Genomic DNA, 26,816 nt, shown 5'->3' with positions numbered 1-26,816 from the left:
AAATGAGTGACTTAAAGTAGCAGATCTCTTCCCAGGTCCAAAATCCTGAAGATTTCACCATCCTAGCTCTGGTCTGAGCTGGGCGCCACAGGGCAAGATCCTCACCGCCCTTGTTCTGAATATCATTCTTGTATTTAATACAGGCCAAGATCACAGCCATTTTCATGGCTGCCATGTCCCAGGACTGTGTCATGGTGAGCCTAATTGTTGATAGAAATCTTTTTAGGCATGCCACAGTGCAGCCATTATTCCTGCTTCCTGTTGTCATGTGGTCTTTTTGGCTTTAGTGCAGAGCCTTAGACTAATCTTATTGAAATAAAAGGGAGAAGACACACGTTAAGGATATTTAATGCTCAGAATGCATATCATGAAAGCATTCTGCAATCTATAAGATTATAACTTCACAGGGGAAAAGGGGGTATAACTTCTCCCTTCTCCCTTGTATACCTTTTCTGTTTAGTGATTGTTACCTGTTGGACAGCTATCTTATCTGATTTAAATGAGGTGCCCATTTTCTGCCACCTCCATTAAGACAGTGTTTACCAAAATGCATACCATGATAAGCTATTACCTTAAACTACCCCATAAAATCAGTTTATGGCAAAAATACATTTAGGAATCGTACTCTTCCATTATCATTTTGGATATTCCCAGTGCAAATAAGCTTAATAAAGCTTCTTAGAGGGGCGCCTAGGTGGCTCAGTCGGTTAAGCGACTGCCTTCGGCTCAGGTCATGATCCTGGAGTCCCGGGATTGAGTCCCACATCGGGCTCCCTGCTTGGCAGGGAGTCTGCTTCTCCCTCTGATCCTCCTCCCTCTCATGCCCTCTGTCTCTCATTCTCTCTCTCAAAAAAATAAATAAAACCTTAAAAAAAAAAAAATAAAGCTTCTTAGAAGTCCTGCAAGGCAAGGAAACTGACCACTGTTTAGCGTTGTTTTCCAAATTTACGTGACCTTGGAACCCCTTCTCTTTATTAATGCCTGTTTACATTGTTCATTGGAAAGCATTCTGGTTTAACACTGGTTTGGAGGCTCCTATTTTGGAGTATCCATCTTTTGCCCCAAGAGAAAGGAAGATTGGGCTGGTAACTTAGGGGAGAAAGCCTGCAGAATTCCTTAACTAACTCTATCTTAGAGGAATATATTACAGTAGCATATAACCATTATGCTCTGCCAAAGAGCTGTTAGCTGTGGACAGTGACCTCTTGCAAGAATAAGATTTGCCCCTTGTAAACTATTTATAATCTCTCTGTGAAATTTCATACACTCATGAAACAAGGGAGAAAGTTTTCTATGTCCAGTTTTGTGCTTTCTTATAGCCATATATGGTACAAGATAGAGAAATGGTTTGACCAATTAAAACAAAAGCTTTCTCCTGAAACCTATTGCTTGGGATTTCGAACAAATAGTTCAAGAGAGAGGAAGGGGGTATTGTAAGGGTGATGCGCCTTCAAGAAATGAAAGATGAAGAAAAGGAACACTTTTTATTTATTTTCTTTTTTTTAAAGATTTTATTATTTTTTTGACAGAGTGAGGGACAGCAAGAGAGGGAACACAAGCAGGGGGAGTGGAAGAGAGAGAAGCAGTCTTCCTGCTGAGTAGGGAGCCTGATGCGGGGCTCGATCCCAGGACCCTGGATCATGACCTGAGCCAAAGGCAGACGCTTAATGACTGAGCCACCCAGGCGCCCCATGGAACACTTTTTATTTTTAAAGGCATCTTCCTGCAAATGTCAGCAAATGATTTGTCTCCTCATCCAGCTGAGTTGGGAGGATTTTCAAAATACCTATAGGACACCTTTTGGTGTAGCAAGTGCATGGGGGAGGGAGAGAGATTTTACTAATTCTCTTTTTAAGACGTTACTACAAGGTCGAATGTAAGTGCAACCGTATACTAACATTTCCAGTAAGTTAACGTTTGTTTAGCTTTACCAGCTCTTGATGGCATTAAGCATGATTAGAAAATGTACCTTATAAAACTGGAGACGGTATAGGGAACACTGTGTAGGAAAATGGTACTTTGTTATTTTCGTCCACTACCAGGAGAGAAACGAGGGTACTTTGTTATTTTTTTCACGACCAGGAGAGAAACAAATGATCTCATTACCCCTCCTGTCACTCTGTTTTATCCAAAATAAGCCACTGAAGGAAAGGAATTGCTTTGTCATATATTAAAGAGCATATATTAAAAACGAGCTGTAATTGCTCCAGCTGTGGAGGGCCCCTTCTTCCCCTTCCTCTGGGGTGAAAAAGTCACTGAGGAAGACCGGGAACTCCGTGGCTCACACAGAAAAGAGCTGGCTGCAGGCTAGCAGGATGATGCACTTCTGCATTCTGCACATTTCTTCCTGGCCACACCCTTACAGGACACTGGAGTATGTGGACGTGACCTTCTCGGTGACCCGTTACAGCAAAATTTCCACCACACGTAGAAGAAAAAAACACCGAAAGCATCACTGAAGTTTCTAGTGGGTTCACTTAGCTTTAAAGGGAACAACTAGCATAATTAGGCAAGATGCTAAAGCCAGTCACACCTGATTTTAATTTTGAGCCCTGTGGAGGGATTGAGCATGGGTAACAGGTTTTGTTTGTTGGTTGGTTTTTCCACCAACCATCTCTGGGCACCTACTAGCGCATCAGCCATTCTCCTAAATAAGCTCTGTGCCGGCTGACGAGTGCCAGGGACCCCAGAGAAGCCTCAACAGTCTTAAGGCTCTTCAAATTAAAAGGGATGGCCTCTGGTTTGGGGATTCAGGAGATTTCCTGGAATGGAAGGTGTGGAAGGTAAACTGGAGGCTAAGGTTGGGTATGGTGGGGGGTGAGGGTTGGGGGGGGGCGGTGGGCGGTGTGGCATGCCAATCAGAGCAAACAGCCAGACCAGAGAGTTGGTGAGGCCAGAGTTGGGAGGAAGAATTTAAGTGGTGTAATTTTGCTTGCCAACTGTTAAAAAAGTATTGCTATTCCTTTGAAGCAGAAATGGTTTCTTCCAGCTAAAATAATACTAATAAAGTAATATTCTAAACTATATAATCTCATGTGATTTTGTTTTTTAAGATTTTATTTATTTATTTGACAGAGAGAGAGAGAGATCACAAGTAGGCAGACAGGCAGGCAGAGAGAAAGGGAGAAGCAGGCTCCCTGCTGAGCAGGGAGCCTGATCCTGGGCTCGATCTCAGGATGCTGGGATCATGACCTGGGCGGAAGGCAGACACTTAACCGACTGAGCCACCCAGGTGACCCTCATGTGATTTGTTAACCATCAAACTAACAGAGATGCTTTTTCTTTAATTTAGCAAACATTTCTTGAGCCTTTCGTGTGTGCCAGTCCCATGCTAAGAACTGAGAATAAAGTTTAGGCAACGATGGTCAGAATTCTGTGTCACTGTGGCCAAATACAACCTGATTTTTTTCATTGTGGTACAATATACCTAGTATGATATTTGCCGTTTTAACTATTTTAAAAACGTATGGTGCCATGACATTAAGTACACTCACACTGTTGTGCAACCATCACCACCATCTCCAGAACTTTCCATCTTCCCTAGCTGAAACTATGGACTCATTCCCTCCTCCCCTCAGCTCCTGGCAGTCATCCTTCTACTTTCTGTCTCTATTGTCCATTGTTTATCCACTGATGCACCCTTGGATCGCTTCTACCTTTTGGCTATTGTGAATAATGCCGCCGTGAACATAGGTGTACCAATATCTGTTCAAGTCCCTGCTTTCATTTCTTTTGGGTATATGCCTAGAAGTGGAATTGCTGGATCATATTTTATGTTTGATTTTTTTGAGGAACTGCCATTTTGTTTTCCACAATGGCTGTACCTTCTTACATCCTCACAGTAGTGCACAAGGGTTCTAATTTCTCCATACCTTCTACAAGGACTCTTTCTGGGTTTTTTTGTTGTTGTTGTTTTTAATAATAGCCATCCTAATGGGTACGAAGTGGTATCTTACTGTAGTTCTGACTTGCATTCCCTAATGATTAGTGATACTAAACATCTTTCCATGTGCATATTGGCCATTTGCATATCTTCTTTGGAGAAATGTCCATCTGCCCATTTTTCCATCAGATTATTGTGGTGTTGTTTTCAAGTTATAGAAGTGCTTGATATATTCTGGCTATCAATTCCTTATCAGACAGATGATGTGCAAGTATTTTCTCCCATTCTGTAGATTTCCTTTTCACTGTTAATAGTGTCCTTTTTTCTTTTTTAAGAAATTTTATTTATTTATTTTAGAGAGAGAGTGTGTGAGTGGGGGGAAGGGCAGAGGACAAGGAGAGAATCTCAAGCAAACTCCATGCTGAGTGCAGAGCCTGACATGGGGCTTGATCCCAGGACCCTGAGATCATGACCTGAACTGAAACCAAGAGTTGGACGCTTAACTGACTGAGCCACCCAGGCACCCTCATAATTAGTTTTGTTTTGTTTTAAGTAGGCTCCACGCCCAACGTGGAGCCCAATATGGGGCTTGAGTTCAAGACCCTGAGATCAAGACCTGAGCTGAGATCAAGAGTCAGACGCTTAACTGACTGAGCCATCCAGGCACCCTAACAGTGTCCTTTGATGCACCATTTTGATGAAATCCATTTTGTCTGACTTTTTTTTTTTTTTGCCGATGATTTTGCTGTCACATCCAAGAGATCATTGCCAAATCCAGTGTCATGGAGATTTTGTACCAAGTTTTCTTCTAAGAGTTTTATAACTTTAGCTCTTACATTTAGGTCTTTGATCCATTTTGAGTTAATTTTTTATATGGTATAAGGTAAGAATCCAACTTTTTTTTTTTTTTTTGCATGTGGATATTGTTTTCCCAGCACCATTTGTTGAAAAGGCTGTCCTGACTTTATTGAATAGTAGTGAAAATCATTTGACCATATATACACAGGCTTATTTCTGGGCTCTCCAGTCTAATCCATTGGTCTATATGTCTGTCCTTACGCCAGTACCACACTGATTTGATTACTGTGGCTTTGTAGTAAGTTTTGAAATCAGGAAGTGTGAGACCTCTTTGTTCTTTTGTTAAGATTGTTTTGGCTCCTTTAAGATCCTATATGAATTTTTGGACGGATTGTTCTATTTCTGCAAAAATCATCATTGGGCATTTGATAGGGATTGCATTAATAGAGCAACTTTCTAAAACTATTTGTTTATGTAGATCATCATCCTTATTCTAAATTGGATGTTCTCAGAGCCTATGGAATTGTAGACACGAGAAGGTTCTTAGAGTATGGGTCCCAACACCGGCTTCCTCTTACTCTATGCCGTGGCCCTTTCCTACCCACTTTCCTTGGTGGTTCTCACGCCCCCCTTCTCTCTCTTTCTGTATCCGCAATGATCCTCTGCAAGAAGTATTGAACAGAAAACTATGTTTAAGCCCATGCCCTTAATATTAAACCTTGATCACAGCAGTGCTGAGAATGCTCCCCGGCCAAGTTCAAGGAATCCTTCAGAACCACTTAGTGGATTGAGTGAGGTTCCTGTGCCCCTCTTTGGTCTGGTAACTGCCTAACAGAGTTGTAGAGAAATTGACCTGAGCAACTCTGCAAACCATCTCTAGCCTGTGTGGCTAGAGTCCATGCACTTTCAAAAAAAAAAAACGCCCAAGATGGACACCTTGACAAATTATAGGAAATTGCAAACATTTTCGCAGACCCAATTATCAGATCTTTTCCTGAAGAGTACTGAGAGGATTTAGGCGGGAAACCTCCCCAGGGCAGGTTTAAAATCACAGTGGGGGTGACAGGAGCTGGGATCAACCAGTCTAGAAGTCATTCCCTGTGCCCCTGCTGGCATGGGGACCAGACCACCAACGTCTCCCTAACTGGGAGGCTGGGGACAGAAGGGACTGGGGGCCAGTATCGGCCCTCTCTGAGGGAGAGAGGAAGAAATGCTTATTTATCTGCCTTAGACAGTATTTTCATTTAGAAAGTATTTTGGTTCCTGTCAGGGAAGGTTAAGGCTGGTTGCCAGAAAAACCAAACTTTCCCCCTCTCCACAGGAGGATTAATGTTCTCCCTAAACCCTTAAAAAAAAAAAAAAGCCTTTTCTCTTCTTCAAAGACATCCTGTCTTCCGTGTTTCAAATGAGACTTTTCCTTCTTGTGGTGGTTTGTCAGTTGGTGGTGGGTGAACCTTGGAAGCTGGTCTTTTAGAACAGAGACATTTAGGCTGCAGGGCGTAGTCTCCTCTAGGGCATAAAATCTGTTCAGGGGCTCTGTGATAGGCATTTAAAAAATGGCTTAGGGTAGGATATATTAGAGTTAATTGCATATAATAAGAGTATGCCTTGATAATTTTCAGTTTTGCATGTGGATATTTGGATGTTTATTGGGTGTGATGTAATGTGTCATTCTTACTGGTTAGTCGTCAAAACTTGTTAAAGCCATTATTTTTAAAATTATCTTTGGCTAAACAAGGCGTGGTCGTGTGGCCAGTGCTAGCTGTTCTCAGCAAAATGCCGTGCTAAACAAATCCACGCAAATAAAACTCTAAGAAGGAGCCATTTCAGATTCGTTTTGAACCTAGTCCTTATTTGGGCCTTCTGGTTTGATTTCTATTTCATTGATCACATTTTCCAAAAGAATAGATTTAATATAAATAGGTATTTATAAAACATTTATTACATATTTTATATAGAAAATAAGTATTTCTTGATTTAATGGAAAAGTGTCTCCCCAACTTAAGTCTTTCACAAACTTGCGTGAGTTTAGCCAAATCTGAACTTTTTTTGTCTTATATTTTCGTTAAGTCGACTCAAATTTTAAATCTCTATCAAATATCCATGAAACAGTTAATTTATATATGTGCCAGTTATCTCTTCTAATATTGCAATAAAATATATGACTTTTAAAATATAAAAACACTCATCCACCTCCGAATAATACAGTGTATGTTAATTAAATTGCATTTAAATAAAAAAATTTTTAAAAATATTCACCCATATGCCCTGAAAAGAGTCTTACCTACTTCAGTGGCCCACATACCCTTGCTGGAGAAATACTGATGTTCAGAACATTCTCTTATGCTTTCCTCTTTTCTCCCTCTTAGATTCCTTTGCTCTAACAAAGGTTTGTATACTTGAGAACAGAAACTAGAGCTGTTCCTTATTAGGGAGAGAAGTGCTCTTAATTTTAAAGAACTCTCCCACTTTCCCTCCCCCAGGCTTGTTTTCATAGAATACCAGCATTTCTGAATTCACAAGCTCCTCATTCAAGGCTGACTCTTCCTTGACCCAGCCAGTTTTCTCTGACATTTACAAGTAAACATCTTAAGAGAACCATGGAGGCAGAATGCTTGAAGGTAAAGAAACACCTGTATGTCAGCCCAGAATAAGGACAGAACTTAGTGAGGGCTGCGTTCTCTGGCCCCAACCTCACTGGGCCTCTCGGAGACTCACTGAGCTTTGAATGGAAGTGGAGCTGAAAAGATTCTAGAGAAATAGCTCATCCTGTTCTTACAAATGGGGCGACTGAGGCCCAGAGGGGAAAAATGGCATATCTAAGGTCACACCGTTGGCTGGTAACGAGGCTTAAGGCTTGGCTCACTCTTTTGTATTTATTTCACTATCTCTGAAGCAAGGTAAGGACAGTCTCATGCTAGGAATCACAAAATCCTGGCATTAGAAATGACTGCTTTCCAAAGAAAGAGGAACAGGCCCCAAACAGCCACTTCGGCCAAGGTCACTTATGTGATACCTTCAGAATGACAGGACATGTCAAGACCACTCATGACCTGGAGCCCCCTTCACTATTAAGGGGATTTCTAGCCATGACATAAGTACAAAGTATAGATGGTCTTATCCTCAGGTGCTCTCATGCCCTGTTGCCCTACTCAGGAAACTCCTGTTCTGGAAACCACATTCAGATCATCTCTACCTTTTATAGCTATGACGAATAGCCTTGAAATGTCCCCATGATTCCATAACAGGGGAGCCCAGGCTAAATGCCAAGTAGAAAATCTGAGGCTCTGAGCCCTGATTTTGTTTTTTGTTTTTGCCGGAGTTTAGGCTAAAAAGTTTTAATAAAACTCTAATGACTAATCAGAAGTCTGTGTCTCTGTTGCCTTAAATGTGAATTGCAAAAGCCCAAACTACCAACCTACAATTCCAAAGCCACGAGTGTTTCTATGCTCTGGAAAGCTATAGGGCACAAAGATGAGGCGGGGGGCGGGGGGCAATGGATAGCCAGCCAGCCTATACCAGAAACATGGCATGACAATTCAAAGGTCATTGGCTCTGTGAAGGTTTCCCAAATGGGAGAATTAATGGGTCCCAACCCTTAGGCCTCATGGTACTTTGTGCAACCCTCTACAGCCCTTACATTGTTCTCTGCTCTCTTGGAGGCCTGTTGCCCCTTTGGACAGTGAGTTCCCAGAGGGCAGGAGCTGTATTTTATTCTCCTGGATTCCCAGTGCCTAGTGTAAGTAAGTAGCCCTCTAAAATCTGTTTATGAGGAGGTATGAACAATGTCCTAGGGAAATACAGAGTAGGGGAAAATGCCATGTGATGTAAACCAAGTGATTCATTCAGCTTTAGAGTCTCACTGTGACAGAGAGGGCATTTGAGCAGGGGTTTAAAAGACAAGTAGGAGTTTCTGGGAGCCATTTTGGCACAGCCTGAGAAGCGACAGTGTGAGTATATGTCATACCTACATCGTGAGAGCCCTTTCCCCGCTGCCCGGCACCTTGCGTCTGAAGGAGACACACAGCCTCAGCTTGCTCTGTATATTGTACGTATCCGAGCCAGGTGTCTGTGTAACTCGTTGAGCTAGATGGTCGTTGGTTAATTTCTAGCTGTGTATGTTAGTGTTAAAAATACACAGACGTGCTAGGTAGGGGCATTTGTCAAAACCATTTCAAGTAGGCTTTATAGAAGTTCCAAGGAATGTGTGGGCGCAGAGAAGTCACCCTGACCCGTGTACTTACGCTCAGTGGAATGTGCCCAAGACTTCTTTAGGAAAGCGGGGTGCACCTCTGAATGTCATGTGGTTCTTGTAACAATGTCCATTGTTACAACCTGTCCCCAAAGACTTTAGCACTTACGTTAGCACTTTCTTTTTTTCCTCATTTTTAAAAATTTAAATTCAATTAATTAACATATAATGTGTTAGTTTCAGAGGTAGAGGTCAGTGATTCATCGGTCTTATAGAATACCCAGTGTTCATTACATCATGTAGCGCTTATTTTCTAACAAATGATAAAATTCATTCACTACGTTAATTACCATTTGTTCCTCTCTGCTGGAATGTAAACTCCATGAAGACAGGGGCCTTGCTGTTTCACATCGGCGTAGCCCAGGTATAGAGAAAAATGTCTTATATATGCGTTGAATGAGTGAATATTGACATGAGTGGAGATATTGAATGAACAAGTGAGTGAATACTTTTGCCCCAGATCTGAGCCCAGGTAAAGGGAAAGACGGTTGTCCTAAGAGAAGTGGAACTCGGGATCAGAGGTCACAAGTATTTCCTCCAGAGAGCCAACCTCTACACATAGGCTGCCTCCCTTCCGATGGCTGGGTTGGCTTGCGCCCCACCAAGGATGCCTTGAACACACCTAAGCAACGGAAAAGTTGATGCCTCAAAAGCACTCTCAAGTGGCTCTTGTTTAAATATACCCTTCATCAAAAGAGGTAGCTGTGATGATGCAGTCCCGAGAGCACTGTGTCAGGAGCCCTGGGTTCAAGTCCCAGCTACGTCCACATCTAGCTATGTGATTTCGGGTCAGTTGTTAGCCCTCCCTTGAGCCTCCATTTCCCGACTCATAAAAAAGGGGCACTGAGCCCCTCTTCACGGCGTGCCTAGCACTGCACCTCCTGATACCAGGAGGCCCTCTGTAAGCAGCGTCCGGCCTGTGGAGACCCTCTGAAAGGCCAGCTGTGTGGGTGGGTTCGTGAGCCTGTCTCCAGGCCAGTCTCCAGCTCTCCCCAGGAAAAGATCCAACAACGCCCCGTGAGTTTTGTTAGGGAGGATTGGGCAGCAACCCCCGCTCCAAACCCAAATCCCCAGTAAGTCAGGAAGATGTATGTGTTTTAAAACATTGGGAGGTCTGCTTTGGATCACCCTGGAGCTGTGGCTTCCCGGAGCAACTGGGAGTGAGTGGAGGGAAGCAGTTCCTCCGCTGGGAGTTCTCGGGGCTCGGTGCTCATGCCCCACACAGGGGCTGCCTGCGCTCAGCTTCGGTGGCTGTTGACTTTTAAATCATAAAACGCCGCTCTATACACTGTTTACTCTGTTGCTAGAAGGCAGCGGAACATAGGTATTAAAAAAAAAAAAAAAAGGCAGAAGCAGCAGCCGTTAATCCCGCCAGGCTTCTGGGTACTGGAGCAGTTGCGGATGACAAAAGCTAATTAGAAACATGAGCAGTTTAACTGAAAACACTTGTGACAATTGGAAGGGCAGCCTCTCTGGTTGGAGAATTTTTCCTGGGGAACCGTTGCGGGAGAAAGTAGCTGCTGCCAGGTAAGTCACGTCATGGTGACTTTGCAGATGCGGATGTGCCCTTTGGGGGCTGAAGTGCCGCGTCCCGTCTGTCCCGTGCAGTGGGCGGGCGTGGGGTATGGGTGGCGTGGCACCGGGCTCAGCCGTGACGTGCCCTCCCGGCCACTTTCTGACAGCTACCGTAATGCGGGCGACAGAGCGGCGTGGTTCTGAGCGCTCCCGGAGGAGGGCGTCACAGTCCTCATTCCTGGGGTATGGGCCCCCTTGGTGGCGAGCACAAGTCCAGTGTGGAACCCGCCCTTCTCAGAATCATTCCGATTCTCAGTTTGGAAATATCTTGAGGCTTATTCTGAGAAGAGAGTCTGGCTGGGGAAATGCTCCCCGAGCGAGCGCCGAGGGGGAAGCCTTGACTTTGTGATAACCTGTGTGTTTTCATGCCTACGGTGCAGCCATGTGCGGGTGATACTCTGAAGCTAAAAAATCTTGTTTAAGTCTTGCCTGCATCATGTTTGTATCTCAGAGTGTCAGCACAGAAAAATGTATATGCTTTGATAGGACCTAGCGACTTTCTCGGGTAATTATTCTTCTGTAAAGATCATGCTTGGTTTCTCTTTCTTTCTTTTTCTATTTTTTTTTTTTGTCCTGTTTTAATGTCTCTCCTGCATTTTCTTAAAGTCGGCTAATTCCCAGTTATTTCGCATAACTGGGAACTTGGGTTGTGGGTTGAATAATTTAAAACAGTAGGCATTTCCTACATCTTTCCTACACACCATAGTGGTGATGGAGGTTTTTGCTAGTTTGTGTTTCCGTAAATGTATGCTTAATTGTGCTTTGCGCATGTTGGTGTTAAGATCAGTGTGCATTTGCACGGCATATCCCGGAATGTGCCGGCGAATGTGAACGGTGTGTGATGGAGAGCGGTTGGCAGGTAGGATCTGAAATTGGAAGCACAGGTAATGCACCAGGCGGGTGGTGGCGCCATCTGGCATTTGGGTGGAGAGTGATGGGCCGTGGAACCATGGCCCACCCTCCCTCACCGGCATTGCAGGTCCATAGGCATAATTCGGCTTTCCTTCTCCTCCCCATCTCTGCAGAGCCATTGGCGAGCCCAGCCTCCGCCCACCCCGGAATGAGCGAAAATGCACCTGCTCCTCTGGAGAGCGGCTGCAGCTCCAGCCCCGCTAACAGCAGCACCTCCTCAGCTATCCCACAGCCCGGCGCAGCCTCCAAGCCCTGGCGCAGTAAGTCCGTCAACGTGAAGCACAGCGCCACGTCGTCTATGCTCTCGGTCAAGCAGCCCGTGCCCGAGGCCCCCAGGCCCCCAGCTGAAGCCATGAAGCCAGCCCCCAACAATCAGAAGTCCATGCTGGAAAAACTCAAGCTTTTCAACAGCAAAGGGGCTTCCAAGGCAGGCGAGGGCCCGGGGTCGCGGGACACGAGCTGCGAGCGGCTCGAGATTCTGCCCAGCTTTGAAGAGAGTGAAGAGATGGAGGCCACCGGTCGCTCGCTGTCCACGGCGGGTCCCGCTTCCAACAGCCCCAAGATTGCGCTCAAGGGCATCGCCCAGAGAACTTTTAGCCGGGCGCTGACCAACAAGAAGAGTTCCCCGAAAGCCAATGAGAAAGAAAAGGAGAAACAACAGCGGGAGAAGGAAAAGGAGAAAAGCAAGGACCTCGCCAAGAGAGCCTCTGTGACGGAAAGGCCGGACCTCAAAGAGGGGCCAAAGGAAGACCCCAGTGGGGCGGTGGTGACCGAGATGCCAAAAAAGTCCTCCAAGATCGCCAGCTTCATCCCCAAAGGGGGAAAGCTCAACAGTGCCAAGAAGGAGGCTACAGCCCCTTCCCACAGTGGAATACCAAAACCAGGAATGAAGAGCATGCCCGGGAAGTCCCCAAGTGCCCCTGCGCCTTCCAAGGAGGTGGAGCGGAGCCGGGGTGGGAAGCCGAGCTCGGGGCTCCCCCAGCAGAAGCCCCAGCTGGACAGCAGACACTCCAGTTCCTCCTCCAGCCTGGCGTCCTCAGAAGGCAAAGGCCCCGGAGGGACCACCCTGAACCACAGCATCAGCAGCCAGACTGTCAGCGGGTCCGTCGGGACCACCCAGACCACAGGAAGCAATACCGTCAGTGTCCAGCTACCTCAGCCCCAGCAGCAATACAACCACCCCAACACAGCCACCGTCGCACCTTTCCTATACAGGTAGGTGTGGCCGCCTCCCTGCCCGTGCTGGGCCATGGGCCAGGGAGCCTCTCTGGTAGATTCTAGGTCTTTGAGGGCAGGAATCGGGCCTGCCTTCCGGGAGTAGGAAGGCTAGCAGCTGAGGTACCCTTTGACCAGCTGCTGATGGAGCTGTGCACGTGTGCTGGAGGGACCAGTTAGCCCGGCATGGCTTGGGCGGGGACGGGGAGAGAAAGCTGAAGAGAGGAAGCAAAATTCGAGCTGCCCCCAGGATGAGGAGGAGTTTGCCAGGCATGTGGGGCCCCAGGGGGGCATTTACTGAAGCAGCCGCAGCACGAGGAGACCTGGTGGGTGGTTCGGTGTCACTGGACACGATAGGCCCCAGCGTCAGTCCTAACAGATCCTGAACATACTTCAAAAAATGAAAACCACGGAAATCACCTTGCTGAATACCCGAGGCTTCTTTTCACAGAGGGGTTTATCCTGAACTTCCAGACACTCATGGTTTCTTACTACGTCACATGTATTAAGTATTTTTTCAGTCCTTGCTGTGTACTAGACTCTTGAGAGCAGAGCGGGAACGGGAGGAAGGGACCGGTTCTAGAAGAACAAAAAGAACCAGATTATATTGAGACAAGCCTGGAGGTTTGCTTGTCTGACTCCGTCCCGTCCCCCGGTCCCTCTCTGTCTCTTAATGGCACATCCATGGGACCACGGGAGAGAACGTGGAGCCAGGTGGCCCGCGAAGGCCTCGCGTGTCTCAGCCTGCACCGCACACCTTTGCGGCACGGAGGTTGCTGGCTCTTGGTGGTACTTGACACGTGCTGACGAGTCCTCTCCAGCAGATGGAAGCGCCCCTAGCGCTGCTTTTAAGGGAGGCCCAAAGCTTTGCTCATAGTGCTCAGCTTGATCGTATACTTGAGATGTGTGGTACCTTTGGCCAGTCTGCACAGCCGAATGTTAATAATACCCCCTGCATAGCAAAAGGGGCCCAAAGATTGAATGCCATGTTCCAGGCACTTATTGTACAGCTTCTGCCCTAAGTATAGACACATATACACGATACACACACACTCATGCACCCATAGGCATGGACATACATCGACAGTCACAAGTATGGAGACAAGTTCTTATTCCTTTACAAAATGCTAGTGTGCGTATGCCCACGTGTATTTACATCCCTGTTCATGTACATAGACTCATACCCACACCTTCAGCTTCCTGTGTTTATATGGTTCCCCAGAGAATTGGATATCCCCCCCCCCTCTCTCCCTGCCCGAGTGGTACTCTGGGAGGCTTTGTTACCATCCCTGCCCACAGCGGCTGGAAAGACTGGCCTGAGTGATTCAGAGCAAAGCCAGGCAGGGCCAGCCAGTGAGGGAATGCCAGGCCTCTCCTCGTCCCTCTTTCCTTCTCTTCTGCTCACCCTCCCCGTCAGCAGGGGTCAAGCCTGGGCTTTTTAATTGGGAGGAGGTCATCTCTTTATTCCATCAAGTCATCAGCTCAGCTAACCGTTGGAGAAGAGTGCCAGGGCTTAGAGAATGAATGACTCAGCACTCCATGCAGAGTCTCTTTGCAGGGCTTTGAATTCAGTTGTTCACTGAACCATGGAGGCAACTGAATTGCTCCCCATGAAATTTTTATCATTCCAATAACATTAATAGTCTTGAGGTCACGCATATTCAAGCTCCTGCTCACAGATTCTTGATTTGGATTTTCGAAATGAAAATATAGGATGGTCTTTGGTCACCATCAATTTCACTCCCTCTTTCTTTTTTTCTGGAGTCACTGGAAAGATTGTAAAACATTTAACCTCTTTTAAAATTTCAAGCTTTTCTGTGAGAGGAAAACTCCTAATGAAAGAGCAAATGTCTGACAAATAGGAGGAACGAGAAAATGTCACGCTGTCAAGCTGCATTTTCATTTTCACGTTCACCCCGTACGATGTCCTTCTGGCCCCTCTGATGTGCCTTTCCTTGTCAGGTGAACCAGGATGGGCATCGGGACGCCTGGGCTCTGTCTTTTATTAGCTTGTGACTCCCTGTGTGGTCTTGGGCCCTGCCTGCAGGGACAGCCATGGAGAATATGCACCAAGTATGTGCAGAGACCCAGCTAAGGGCTTTTTGTGCCTTAGCCCATATAATCATCCCCAAGACTCCATGAGCTAGCTACTTTTGAAATCCCCATTCTGTAGGTGAGCAAACTGAGGCTTAGAGTAATTAACTAACTTGCACCAAGTCCAGAGCTCATAGCTAAAAGAGCTAGTGTTTAAACCCAAGTTTGTCTAACTAGAGGGACTGAGTTCTTAAGCATGAAACAATCTTGACTCTCTGAATCACTGCGTCTCTCTGAACTGCATTGTCCTCATCTGTAGAGTGAGGAGACTGGGTGAAAACGGGATTTTTTTTTTTTTAGATTTATTTATTTATTTATTTGAGAGAGAGAGAGAGAGAGTGAGCACGAGAAGGGGGAGCGGGAGAGGGAGAAGCAGACTCCCCGCCAAGCAGGGAGCCCGATGCAGGACTCGATCCAGGGACTCCAGGATCATGACCTGAGCGGAAGGCAGTCGCTTAACCAACTGAGCCACCCAGGCGCCCGAAAACAGGGGATTTTTAAAAATGGGTTAAACTCCCCTTGTGCTCTAAAATTCGATCAAGTTCATGGCTCACTGCAGATAATTTGCGGTGCTCCCCCCAGCCCCAGAATCTGTCCATGTTAGTGATGTTACCAAGGCATAAAAGAAAGATAAATCATCTTTTAAAATCACTCTGAATGGGGCGCCTGGGTGGCTCAGTCGGTTAAGCGACTGCCTTCGGCTCGGGTCATGATCCTGGAGTCCCGGGATCGAGTCCCAGGATCGAGTCCCACATCGGGCTCCCTGCTCAGTGGGGAGTCTGCTTCTCCCTCTGACCCTCCTCCCTCCCTCTCATGCTCTCTGTCTCTCATTCTCTCTGTCTCAAATGAATAAATAAAATCTTTAAAAAAAATAAATAAATAAAATCACTCTGAATGAATTGTTTATCAATTCAGAAGTAACACTGTATATCTATCACTTGAAGCTCTACTGGATGCTTCTATATCCTATCAGGGGAGGTCGCTGTTGTAAGCCCTGCTGCACAGAGGGGGGGCCCTGAGGGTCCGAGGTATGAAGTGACTTCTCAGATGTGCATGGCTACCTCCAGCCAGCTGCACTCCTACAGCTCGGAGGGTTCAGACTCCGAGTCTAATGCTCCTTCCCGTACCCAGCATCTTTCTAGACTTAAAAATTTCTCATTTGTCTGCTCACCGCACCCTGCCTAAGTGTCTGCTCTACACGTGAACTTGATCAGCTCGGGTTCTTGTATGTACGTATCAAAAAAGCCAGTCTTTGCTTTCAGAGAGCTCTCTGGTTGAGGGAAGATGTATTAATTAGATCCCATTGTAATACATCGGCGTCAGGCGAGTAAGAGCGCTGTCAAAACACACAGGTAGAGCCATCCGCTAGCACCGCCCAGGGAGGCTTCCTGGCCAAGATGACGTGTGAACTGCGTGTTAAAGGCAAATGGGGAGCAAAGTGAGGAAGAAAGAGGAAAAGAGCCTTCGGGCACAGATCACCGTAACTACAAAGACAAAACTGCTAAGGGCATGATGTGATCTCGGAATGGAGAGAAGGGTGGAACATAGGGCAGGACTGGCAGGAGACAGGGCTGGAGATGAACGAAGAATCCCCACATCGGGCATTGTCTTCCACAGTAAGGACTTAACTTTCTCTGTGGGCAATGGAAACTATCAGAGGCCTTTCATCAGAGTGATGTGATCACATTACAAAAATCAGTGGAGGATGGTGTGGCGAGGAGACCAGACCTACAAGCGGTCTCGAATAGAGCGCGCAGATTCAGGTGCCTGATTCAGACCTAAAAGGTAACCTAAATCAGCGGCTCGAGGTAATGGGACTGGGGCAGAGGGACTAGGCCTCTCTGGAGGGAGCAACCATCCCTTGGCACCAGCAGGTGGCAAGGTCCTGATTGACTTTCTTGTTTTTACTGAAAGAAAAAGAAGAGAAAGGGACAAGGCAGAAATCCAGATATTTCTTGCAAAATCTCCCAGTTTTAAAATGTTGAAATGAATTCAAAAAGCATTAAAATACTACACAGACCAGTAAGAATCCGTGGGCTGGTTCTAATACTTGGCTGCCATTTGTAACCTCCAGGCTAAAGGCAGTGTACCTGTTTACACAGTGCTTATAGGGCAGAGATGATGAGAGCTTGGACTCTGGCCAGGGGGTCAAGAGGAGCAGTGGGAATCCAAATATGCTCGATGGTTGGAGATTGCAGGAATTTGGAACTGATGGCTTCATTTGGAGGGCAAAGGCGGGGCAGAATAGATGACGAGGTTTCTCAGTACGCCCCCCACATTTAAGACAGTTCACATTCTTGGCAAACACTTTCTTCACAGAGAGTGAAATCTGGTTGAATGAGCTCAGGATGCTAATGAATTAATAATGCTACACCCAGGGTTATGCATCTGAGTGCAATTACGCATTCGCATGCCGTGCCTAAGTCAGCAGAGGTAGTTGTGGCAAGAACACATTGCACGAAGCAGTTGCCTTGATTTGCTTGACAAATGAGGGCACAGAGAAGGTTTGGGGAAGTACAGATTTCAGTCAAGTGTTGAAATAATGATCAATGAGACCTTTCATCTCAGAAGATTTGAGCTCTGAATCAGAGACGTGGAGGGCAAACACACCTGCTTGGCACCCACTCCTGACTGGTTTTATAGTCACCTTTTCAGAGAGAGCCATGTCAGGAAGATTTGGGGAGGGCCATGGGGCTGTTAATGGAGTCCTCTTTATGCTTGACTTGCTGGCGTTGCTGAGTACTTAGAAGTTGCTCTTTGGCAGAGGTTAAATGATCCAAACCACGCGGTACTCTCCAGCATTTTTCTGGCTAGACCTAGCTCCCTGATGGGGATTCAGAGAAGCATTCCCCAGTGAGGGATTGCAGACCCTCCATTTGGGCAATGAATATTTCATCTTTTACAGTTCGGTGGTTCTCTCTCTTTCTAGGACATTGCTCCACATGTGCTGATGAATTATTTAGAGTCAGTCTGCTGGTCTGCTCTGTTCTAAAGCTTCTTGTGGGTGGTGGGTGCTGTGGTCAGACCACAGTGGTCTAGATGTGGTAGCTACTGTTCGTGACAAGTGTGTTTGCTTTGGTTTGTGTGTGAAGGTCCCAGACAGACACCGAAGGGAATGTTACTGCTGAATCCAGCTCCGCGGGTGTGAGCATGGAGCCCAGCCACTACACCAAGAGTGGACAGCCTGCTCTGGAAGAACTCACTGGTGAGTACGGAGCCCCCAGATAGTCTGTGTCTGCTGGTGATGAGGCCTCCCGTATGACCACCTGCTGGAAGGGCACAAACCCAGCTTGACTCAAAGTTGCTTTATTGTTGCATTGATGGATGAGCTAAACAAACTTATTTTCTTTTTTATTATTTTATTATTTTCCTTCTTCTCTTTCTTCCCAGTCCTCTCTCACACAATCTACTCCCTTGTCCTCAGAATTGTAAATAAGTCTCTTACTTATTGGCAGATCCTATTTTAATAAATATTCCATTTCACTCATGTAGGGGGTCTGGGTGCTCTGACACTTAACCTTGAACCTCCTTGTTTACTCTTCAGATAAAGTCACTTTCAAACAAGATCTGGAGCTATAAAATACTGTCTTTTTTTCTTTCCTGTATGGAAGCACCGATTGAAAATGCATTCTTAGCATCCTCCATTAATCAGAAAGAATACAGCATGCTTCTTTTACCAAAAAGAAACAAACGAGCAAACCTAAATTTTATTTAAGTATAACCTAGCCGATGATGATTAAAGGGGTATTATGTTATGTGAAAACATAAAATCCACAGTGTCATGTAGTTAAGGCCACAGATACTGATTTATCAATGTTACACTGTCACATTCTTAAAGGAGAAAAGTTAGATATGAGTTAGGATTCCTACTGCAGTGCATTCAGAGTTACCCCCTCCTCTGTCTGTCTTCCCTGTTCCCCAATTCTGTGCCCTCTCTTCCAGCAACTTCTAATCAGGGAAGTAAGTGGTAAACCACATATTTAGCTGTGGTTGTATTATTCTTCGCGTATCTTACCACTTCCGGAGTTGGGTTAAAAATTGATGCCATGTTTAAAATCCATTTATTAGACTAAATATCCATGACCACAGCATTTTAATAGCCACATTACAGCTGTGGCATTGGTCTGCAGCCCACGTGATGGAATCGTACCCATCTCACCATTAACTCTGAATATTAATTTCAGAGGATCTGAGCGATTTACCTATTTCCTTCTGGTTCTACTGGCTGGGCACAGTGATGGGGCAGAGTTTTGAAGCCATTTTGAAGTGATCCATCTTGCCATGGCTCAGGGCCCCACATTTGGGATTGATTTTGTGCTTCCTTCTCACCAAGCTCTGTAGCCCCCTTGCAGATGAGGACAAGGATAGCCCAGCTAAAGAGCCCGCTATGAGAAGGGCGTGGCATTCAGTGACTGCTCAGGTCTCCACACGCATTCCAGACCGTGTTCTTATGTGCACACATCAAAGGAGCCGGGCCAGCACTCCAAGGGCCCGGCATGTATCAGATGTGTGTCCCATGGAGTAGTGTGGATTCATGTCAGACACCAGGCTCGGCAAAATTCACGTTTGAAAAGCAAAAGCAGCTAGAGAACATTCCACATCACACTTAAATTTCAGAGTGACAGATTACAGCCTGTGATCTTTCATCAGTTTTTCTCTTTCTCCATGTGTCTCCTCTGCATCAAGCCTGCACAGCCAAGGAAGAGCTCAGGGAGCCTGAGATGCTGTAGTTGGTGTGGGGGACAGACCTGTGCAGCCAGGCTTGCCTGATCAAGCACTCTGGTTTTCGTGAAGTCTGATGGCATGGGTTGCTGATGGGAATTTTGTCCATCCTCTCCCCGCTTCCTTCCTCCCTTCCTTCCTTCCTTCCTCCCTTCCTTCCTTCCTTCCTCCCTTCCTTCCTTCCTTTTTCTTTCTTTTGCTGATGGGAATTGCTTAATCAGAGTGGATTGTCTTTACATTCAAGCAGTGGAAATCAAATGTGTGACTATACTGTGAATTATGGAGATAACGAATAGTAGTGCAAGGTTAAATTAACTTATCCATAGCTGATCCCTTGAAATGACAATGAATAATAAGTGTATTTAGAAATAGATATTTAGGGGGCACCTGGGTGGCTTAGTCACTTGAGTGTCCAACTCTTGATTTTGGCTCAGGTCATGATCTCAGGGTCACGAGATCAAGCCCTGCGCTGGGCTCCACACTTGCTTTCTCTCTCGGAAAAAAAGAAAAAGGAAATGGACAATGGACATTTAGGAGACTATTTGACCAATTGCTTTGTTCTTCCTCTCCTTAGGTGGGGAATTAGGTGGATTTTCCCATGGTGCTTTGTCATTAGCATAGCATTACAGCTGAGACCTGCATCTTGGGTTGTAGAGTTAGAAGGGAGCACACACACCTGTTTATTACCCAATCCATGAATCCCTCTCTCCATCACTGATGAAATGTCTTTCAGTCTCTGCTTGGATATTTGTGACAGGAAGTTACTTCTCCATAAGGCAGCCCTTCCATTTTTTGTTGACTCTAACTAGTAACAGAATTCTTTATTCTTTCGTTTCTAATCACTGGATATAATCCATCTCCTGTAGCCCACAGATAATTTCCATTCTCTGTCATACAACAGGTTCTTCCTTAAACCTCCTTCCCCCAAATAAAAATCCCAGGTTCCTTCCATGTTCCTCTTGTAACACCCTGACATCCTCCAAACTCAGCTGTACTTGATCAGAATGTGGTGTTCTCTCCATCATGACCAGTGGCCTGAGGGAGGCTGACCTTGCAAATATAGGAGAGCTGCAGAGAGCCACAGGATAGCTTAACATCTCTGTATATGAGCAGAAGGAGCCTCTCTTTCCACGAGAGCATGGCTGTGTTCTTATTTTGTTTAGGTTGTGAGTTGGTAGGGGAGTCTTACATCATCTGAGGAGGTAGAATTGGCAATTCAGAATGTGATCACCCAAGCAAGGCAGGTGGGGTCCTGGTTTGCCCTTCTGCATTGCTCTTGGAATCTGGTATGTGTAGAGCTCTGAGGGGAGCAGACATTTCCCAGAAGAAACCCCCCTGCATACACCCCACCTTGGGGGGAAACAGAAAACCCAAATCCAACAAGCCCTTATTTTGTGCCAGGCTTATCATATGCATCTTCATTTGATCTTCCGACCAACCCTTTCAGAGAAGGTTTTCTTTCTTTCTTTTTTTTTTTAAAGATTTTATTTATTTATTTGACAGAGAGAGACACAGTGAGAGAGGGAACACAAGCAGGGGGAGTGGGAGAGGGAGAAGCAGGCTTCCGGTGGAGCAGGGAGCCCGATGCAGGGCTCGATCCCAGGACCTGGGATCATGACCTGAGCCGAAGGCAGACGCTTAACGGCTGAGCCACCCAGGCGCCCCTCTTTTTTTTTTAAGATTTTATTTATTTGACAGAGAGAGACACAGCGAGAGAGGGAACACAAGCAGGGGGAGTGGGAGAGGGAGAAGCAGGCTTCCTGCAGAGCAGGGAGTCCGATGCGGGGCTCAATCCCAGGACCCTGGGATCACGACCTGAGCCAAAGGCAGATGCTTAACGACTGAGCCACCCAGGCACCCCTCAGAGAAGGTTTTCATCCCCATTTTACATTTGGCATTCAGAAAGATAAGTGACCTACTCAAAGTCAAGTTGCTAATCAGCAGCAGTGCCAGGATTCAAGCCTTTATCTGTCGAAATGCAGATAGTCTGTGCTTTTTCTTTAACTGGACACTGACCAAACATTTTTGGACAAGAGATACATCTCAGGCATCTATAGATTTGTGTGACGGTTACTAAGAGTAAGGGTGAGATACCATCCCATGTCAAAGATCTTTGACTTTCTAAAGGAAAGTAAGCAGGCGAACATGTCAATTAGGAGAGATTTCGAGAAATAAGTATAATTATTATACTTTGGCATGTGATTAATTAATTTGAAAACATGTGCCTAATTTAGCTTTGATAAATGTGTACTGCAGGGCCTAGACCTGTCCAAAGGGTCAGTTCCTTTTTGGCCTTCTTACATAGAATATGGCCAAACTGGCAACAAAAGATATTTACCTGTTGGCTCCAGGAGAAAGATGCAGTTACATTCTTCCAGCACCACTCAGGGGAGGTAAGTAAACATTCATCACTGCTTTCCTTTCAAAACACATACATGTATGTATTTTTAAAGAATTGGGTGGGAAATGCAAGCTGGACCACTTTTCAGATAAGAGAAAATCGCCTTCCAACTTTCTCTTGGTTCAAAAGGGGGAGAAAATTGAAAACACTTGGCATTTTCAAGGACAAGAGAGTTGGCTAGAGCCAATTTCCTCCCTAAAATCACACATCTATCATTCGGTCCATCTGCCAGCCTCCAGGCACCACCATGTCAGGAACAACCTGTGGAAGCCGTTCTGTCTCAGAAAGAAAGTCACTGCTATAACATTTCTTAGCTGCCTATTACCTTATTAATGATGACTGCTGGGAGTTCTCCTTAGTGTCTGATGTAAATTCTCTTCGCTGCTGCCCATGTGTGCTGTGTTCTGTGTGGAGATTTCTTTAAAAATATTGCTCGATGCATGAGATAGTCACAGGCTTTTAAAGAGCCTTGATGAAATGTAGGGATCCGAAGGGGCATGTGCACCCCAATGTTTATAGCAGCAATGTCCATAATAGCCAAACTTTGGAAAGAGCCTAGATGTCCATCAACAGATGAATGGATAAAGAAGATGTGGTATATATATATATATATATATATATGTGTGTGTGTGTTTATATATATATGTGTGTGTGTGTGTGTATATATATATGTATATACACAATGGAATATTATGCAGCCATCAAAAAAAAAGAAATCTTGCCATTTGCAACAATGTGGATGGAACTAGAGGGTATTATGCTGAGCAAAGTAAGTCAATCAGAGAAAGACATGTATCATATGATCTCACTGATATGAGGAATTCTTAATCTCAGGAAACAAACTGAGGGTTGCTGGAGTGGTGGGGGGTGGGGGGGAGGGGGTGGCTGGGTGATGGACATCGGGGAGGGTATGTGCTATGGTGAGCGCTGTGAATTGTGTAAGACTGATGAATCACAGACCTGTACCTCTGAAACAAATAATACATTATATGTTAAAAAAAAAAAAAAAAAGAAGAAGATAGCAGGAAGGGAAGAATGAAGAGGGGGAAATCGGAGGGGGAGATGAACCATGAGAGACTATGGACTCTGAGAAACAAACTGAGGGTTCTAGAGGGGAGGGGGGTGGGGGGATGGGTTAGCCTGGTGATGGGTATTAAAGAGGGCACGTTCTGCATGGAGCACTGGGTGTTATACGCAAACAATGAATCATGGAACACTACATCAAAAACTAATGATGTAATGAGTGGTGACTGACATAATAAAATAAAATTTAAAAAAATGAATTAAAAAAAAAAAAAAGCCTTGATGGTGGTTCTGCGGTCTTCTCAGCCCTCCCTGGAATTTCTCTGAGGAAAGACACTTGCTTCCTTTCATCATCCCCGTAGTGATGCCCCATCTCCTCTGCGCCATCTCAGCCCAAACAAAGCGGGATAGCCAGAGAACCCAGAGCAAGGCTACTCTTGAGGGCACGTGGTTTCCCAGCTTGTGTGTGGCCTATTTTTCCTGGTATGTTTGTGCCTGCTTCACCTCTGCCTGGCCAGGTGTCCTGCAGAAAATCTTGCCCCTAGAGTGGAAGTCTCTTGTCACCCAAAGAGAAGCCCTCGATCCTCTTGACGGCTTCCCTCCCTGCAGCGCCGGCAGGCATGAGTCAGTGCTTGAGGTGGGCATTATGCTCAGGGGTCTCCAGGCCCCATCCCATTTAGTCCCTGCAGCTGTCCTATGAGGTCAGTACTGTCACTATCCTCATTTTAATACTCTGGAATCCGAAGGCTAGAGTGGGTCAGCGCCTTCCCCCCAATCCCACAGCCAGTGAGTTAGAGGAACCAGAATTTGAGATGACACAGTAAATCTAACAGAACGAGGCAGACCTCACTCTGTAGAAGTATTTGTGATTAATAAGTGAAGATTGGTTAGCCACTGTGCAAGTCCCATTTATGAAGGAGAGCTGGTAGAGAGCAGCGTGTTATCACCAGTGGATGAGAAGATACAATGCCTCACCCGCTTTTGCGTGGGCAGAAGATGATTCACGGGGAGTGCTCAGACCTAACTTGTGTGTGTCTTTGTTGGAGACCATTTGAAAATGTATTTACCCCTCAGACTAGGTGCCTTGCTTCTCCTACAAGCTAGAGTTTACCTGTTTCAGGAGGGACCTGGAGGGTAAAGAAAGACTTCTCTCCTTGGATTTAACAACTTCCTTTGGGCTTTCATCCATCCATTTGTTCTCAAATCCTTAAGCGCCCCTGGTGAGCGTGGAACATGGTATGTTTCACGGAGCTCCCGGTCGATCAGAGAATTAAAAGTCTTAACCTTCATCTTTCCAGGGGAAGACCCTGAGGCTCGGCGACTGCGGACTGTGAAGAACATCGCCGACCTGCGGCAGAATTTGGAGGAGACCATGTCTAGTTTACGGGGGACTCAGGTCACACACAGGTATCTGCCGTGTGAATTTCTTCACCGAATTGCAGCAACTTGATTTTGAACAAGTTGATTTGAACAACACACTGTGTGTGTTCATGCCAATGCAAAACGACTTGGCTAATAATGGAATAAATAACTTCGCTCCCCAAATGTGCTGGAACTCACAGGGAGTGCCATGCGATGTGCAGAAGAGAAATATAAGGAGTGAAAATGAGTGTAGACTGGTTCCTCCCCAAAGCAGATGGTTGCTAAATCCATTCAACAGAAGATGTTGTGGACCAGTTCCATTTAGATTTCGCTTTACTTGCATTTTCCAAGCCTGTATTGTGCTCTGAAAATGAGCAGGTGAACTATATTTGACCTGTGTGATAAAGTGAATAACTTGAATTCCTACCCAGTCTTCTGATACACAACACTCTGTAATGTTGTTAGTCATGCCCGTGTATAAAACATGTAAGGAAATATTTATAAAAACTTATGATCATGTTTAAACTATGATTTAGTTGGATGAAATCTAGGATTACATTGGAAACATTCATCAGGTTTTCATTGTTGAGCAAGAAGTTGAAGAGGATGCAACCCTCAGACACCCCGTTAGTGGATTTTGGCAGAACCAAGCTTTAAGGTTTATGCTGGGCTTTGATAATGAAGACAGAGTCCTAGTTACCCCAGTGAACTCCCAAGGAGTCTCCTGTTCTCCGATTTCATTCTCTTTGATAAATGAATAGAACAAGGAGACAGTAGGGCTTCCCCATTCCTGGCGGCTTTGGCAGATTGGGGTGAAGCACTCTGGGTTCTATCTTAAATAAGACAGGGGCCTGATCCTTAGGGGTCCCCAGTATGAGGATAGTAAGGCTGTTTCTAGGATCGAAGGGAAACAATAAAACAGTTGAGGCACCAAATTGGTTCTTCCAGAGGACAGTCAACTTAGGGGGTGGTAGTGAGGTGCCCCCCACCAAACCTTCAGCTGTGTAATAGTATGGAGCCAGCTGCTAGGCCCTGGGACTCTGATCAAGAATGAAACATCCTCTTTCCACCCTAATCACCGACACTGACTTGCTGGGGGACATGACTGTTCAATGGCTTTCTTGGTGTGGGCTAGGATGGTCATGATGACATCAGGGAGCCCTTCGATGGCTTTTCTGCAGGAAAGAGCCTCTCTGCTTAGTCGGAACACCCCAGTGTGCTCTGCGGAGATACACTGACCAGCTTGCTTGGGCCACAATAACTGCAGAGCCAGAAAGAGTGGACGCAGGAGTCTTTCCAATGGCCAGGGATGAGCTCAGTTGCCTGGCAGGTTCAGATCCTTGTAATTTAATTTATTCTGGACCTCAAGCCTGGGTATATACTACTCTCAGCCTTTTGCCCCCCAAAGTTTAGCTGTCTTTTGGAGAAAATGTGGGAGAAGCAAAAGTGTTGGGGAAAGAGGGCTCTCCCCACCTGCTTGGTCTCATGGGAGCTGAGCATGTGACAGGTGACATTGGGAGCTCCGGAGCAGAAAGGGGAGCTGTGACACAGTGTGCGAGAAGGTGTGCACCTGTGGGTACGTTACGCCCCCTCGTTATCATTTCGGCATTTTCTCTTTCCTTTCTTGGGTTGGAAAAAAGATGCTAAAAGTTAAAATCATTTAACGAAAGGAATTGGTAGTGGGTATCCTGTACCATGTTTTAGGGGGAAAGTCTCTTCTGGGCTTTCCAGAGTGTTCTATACTCTGCAGCTCCATTTTTTCATTTCTCACAGAGGAAACACGCTGTGTGGCACATCAGTGGCTATTATTTGATCCTATTTTGTATATAGGAAATATTTCGTAATTCTAAAAAAAATATTTAAAGAACATAACATATAAACTGCAAAGGGATACTAAGCACAGGAGGGTCTGTCTAAGCCAAGGCTGGTTTTATGTTTTCAGCACATTGGAAACCACATTTGACAGCAACGTCACCACGGAGATAAGCGGGCGCAGTATCCTCAGCTTGAGCGGCAGACCCACTCCCCTGTCCTGGAGACTCGGCCAGTCCAGCCCTCGGCTTCAAGCAGGAGACGCCCCCTCTATGGGCAACGGGTACCCACCTCGAGCCAATGCCAGCCGGTTCATCAACACCGAGTCGGGCCGCTACGTGTACTCTGCCCCTCTGCGGAGGCAGCTCGCCTCCAGGGGAAACAGTGTGTGCCACGTGGACGTCTCAGACAAGGCAGGAGACGAGATGGACCTGGAAGGCATCAGCATGGATGCCCCCGGCTACATGAGTGATGGGGATGTTCTGAGCAAGAACATCCGGACGGATGACATCACCAGCGGGTGAGTACCTGGGGCTTCTCTCTCTTCGAAGAACGGGAGGCAGCTTGGCAGCCTGTTTCTCTCTCGTAGGGCTTTGTTTAAGTTCTCTGATGGAGATCAAACTGTCTAGTTCACCTTCTGCTCTGTCAAAGGCTGTGTGGTGTGCAGGGGCACCTTCTGGGCTGAGAGTCACCAGACGTGGGCTGCAGTCCAGACTTAGCCAGGAACTTGCTGGGAGGTCTAGAAGGCTCCAGCAGCGGCCAGAGCG

The 26,816-nt window shown here is 46.0% G+C and overlaps 1 protein-coding gene across 3 annotated transcripts in view; it reads left to right on the top strand.

Annotated features, from left to right (window-relative positions):
* Positions 1-26,816, top strand: part of NAV2 (neuron navigator 2) — a 394,949-nt gene that overhangs the window by 208,812 nt on the left and 159,321 nt on the right. For all 3 annotated transcript variants that reach the window (XM_044919653.1, XM_044919654.1, XM_044919651.1), the window contains 4 exons: positions 11,534-12,635; positions 17,822-17,934; positions 24,174-24,282; positions 26,180-26,569. In XM_044919653.1, coding sequence (XP_044775588.1) covers positions 11,534-12,635; positions 17,822-17,934; positions 24,174-24,282; positions 26,180-26,569 — 1,714 coding nt within the window. The remainder of the gene's footprint in view (positions 1-11,533; positions 12,636-17,821; positions 17,935-24,173; positions 24,283-26,179; positions 26,570-26,816) is intronic.

The sequence above is a fragment of the Neomonachus schauinslandi genome, chromosome 11 (assembly GCF_002201575.2).
Source record: "Neomonachus schauinslandi chromosome 11, ASM220157v2, whole genome shotgun sequence".
In the NCBI taxonomy this organism is placed as follows: domain Eukaryota; kingdom Metazoa; phylum Chordata; class Mammalia; order Carnivora; family Phocidae; genus Neomonachus; species Neomonachus schauinslandi.
This window is presented reverse-complemented; position numbering and strand designations above follow the sequence as displayed.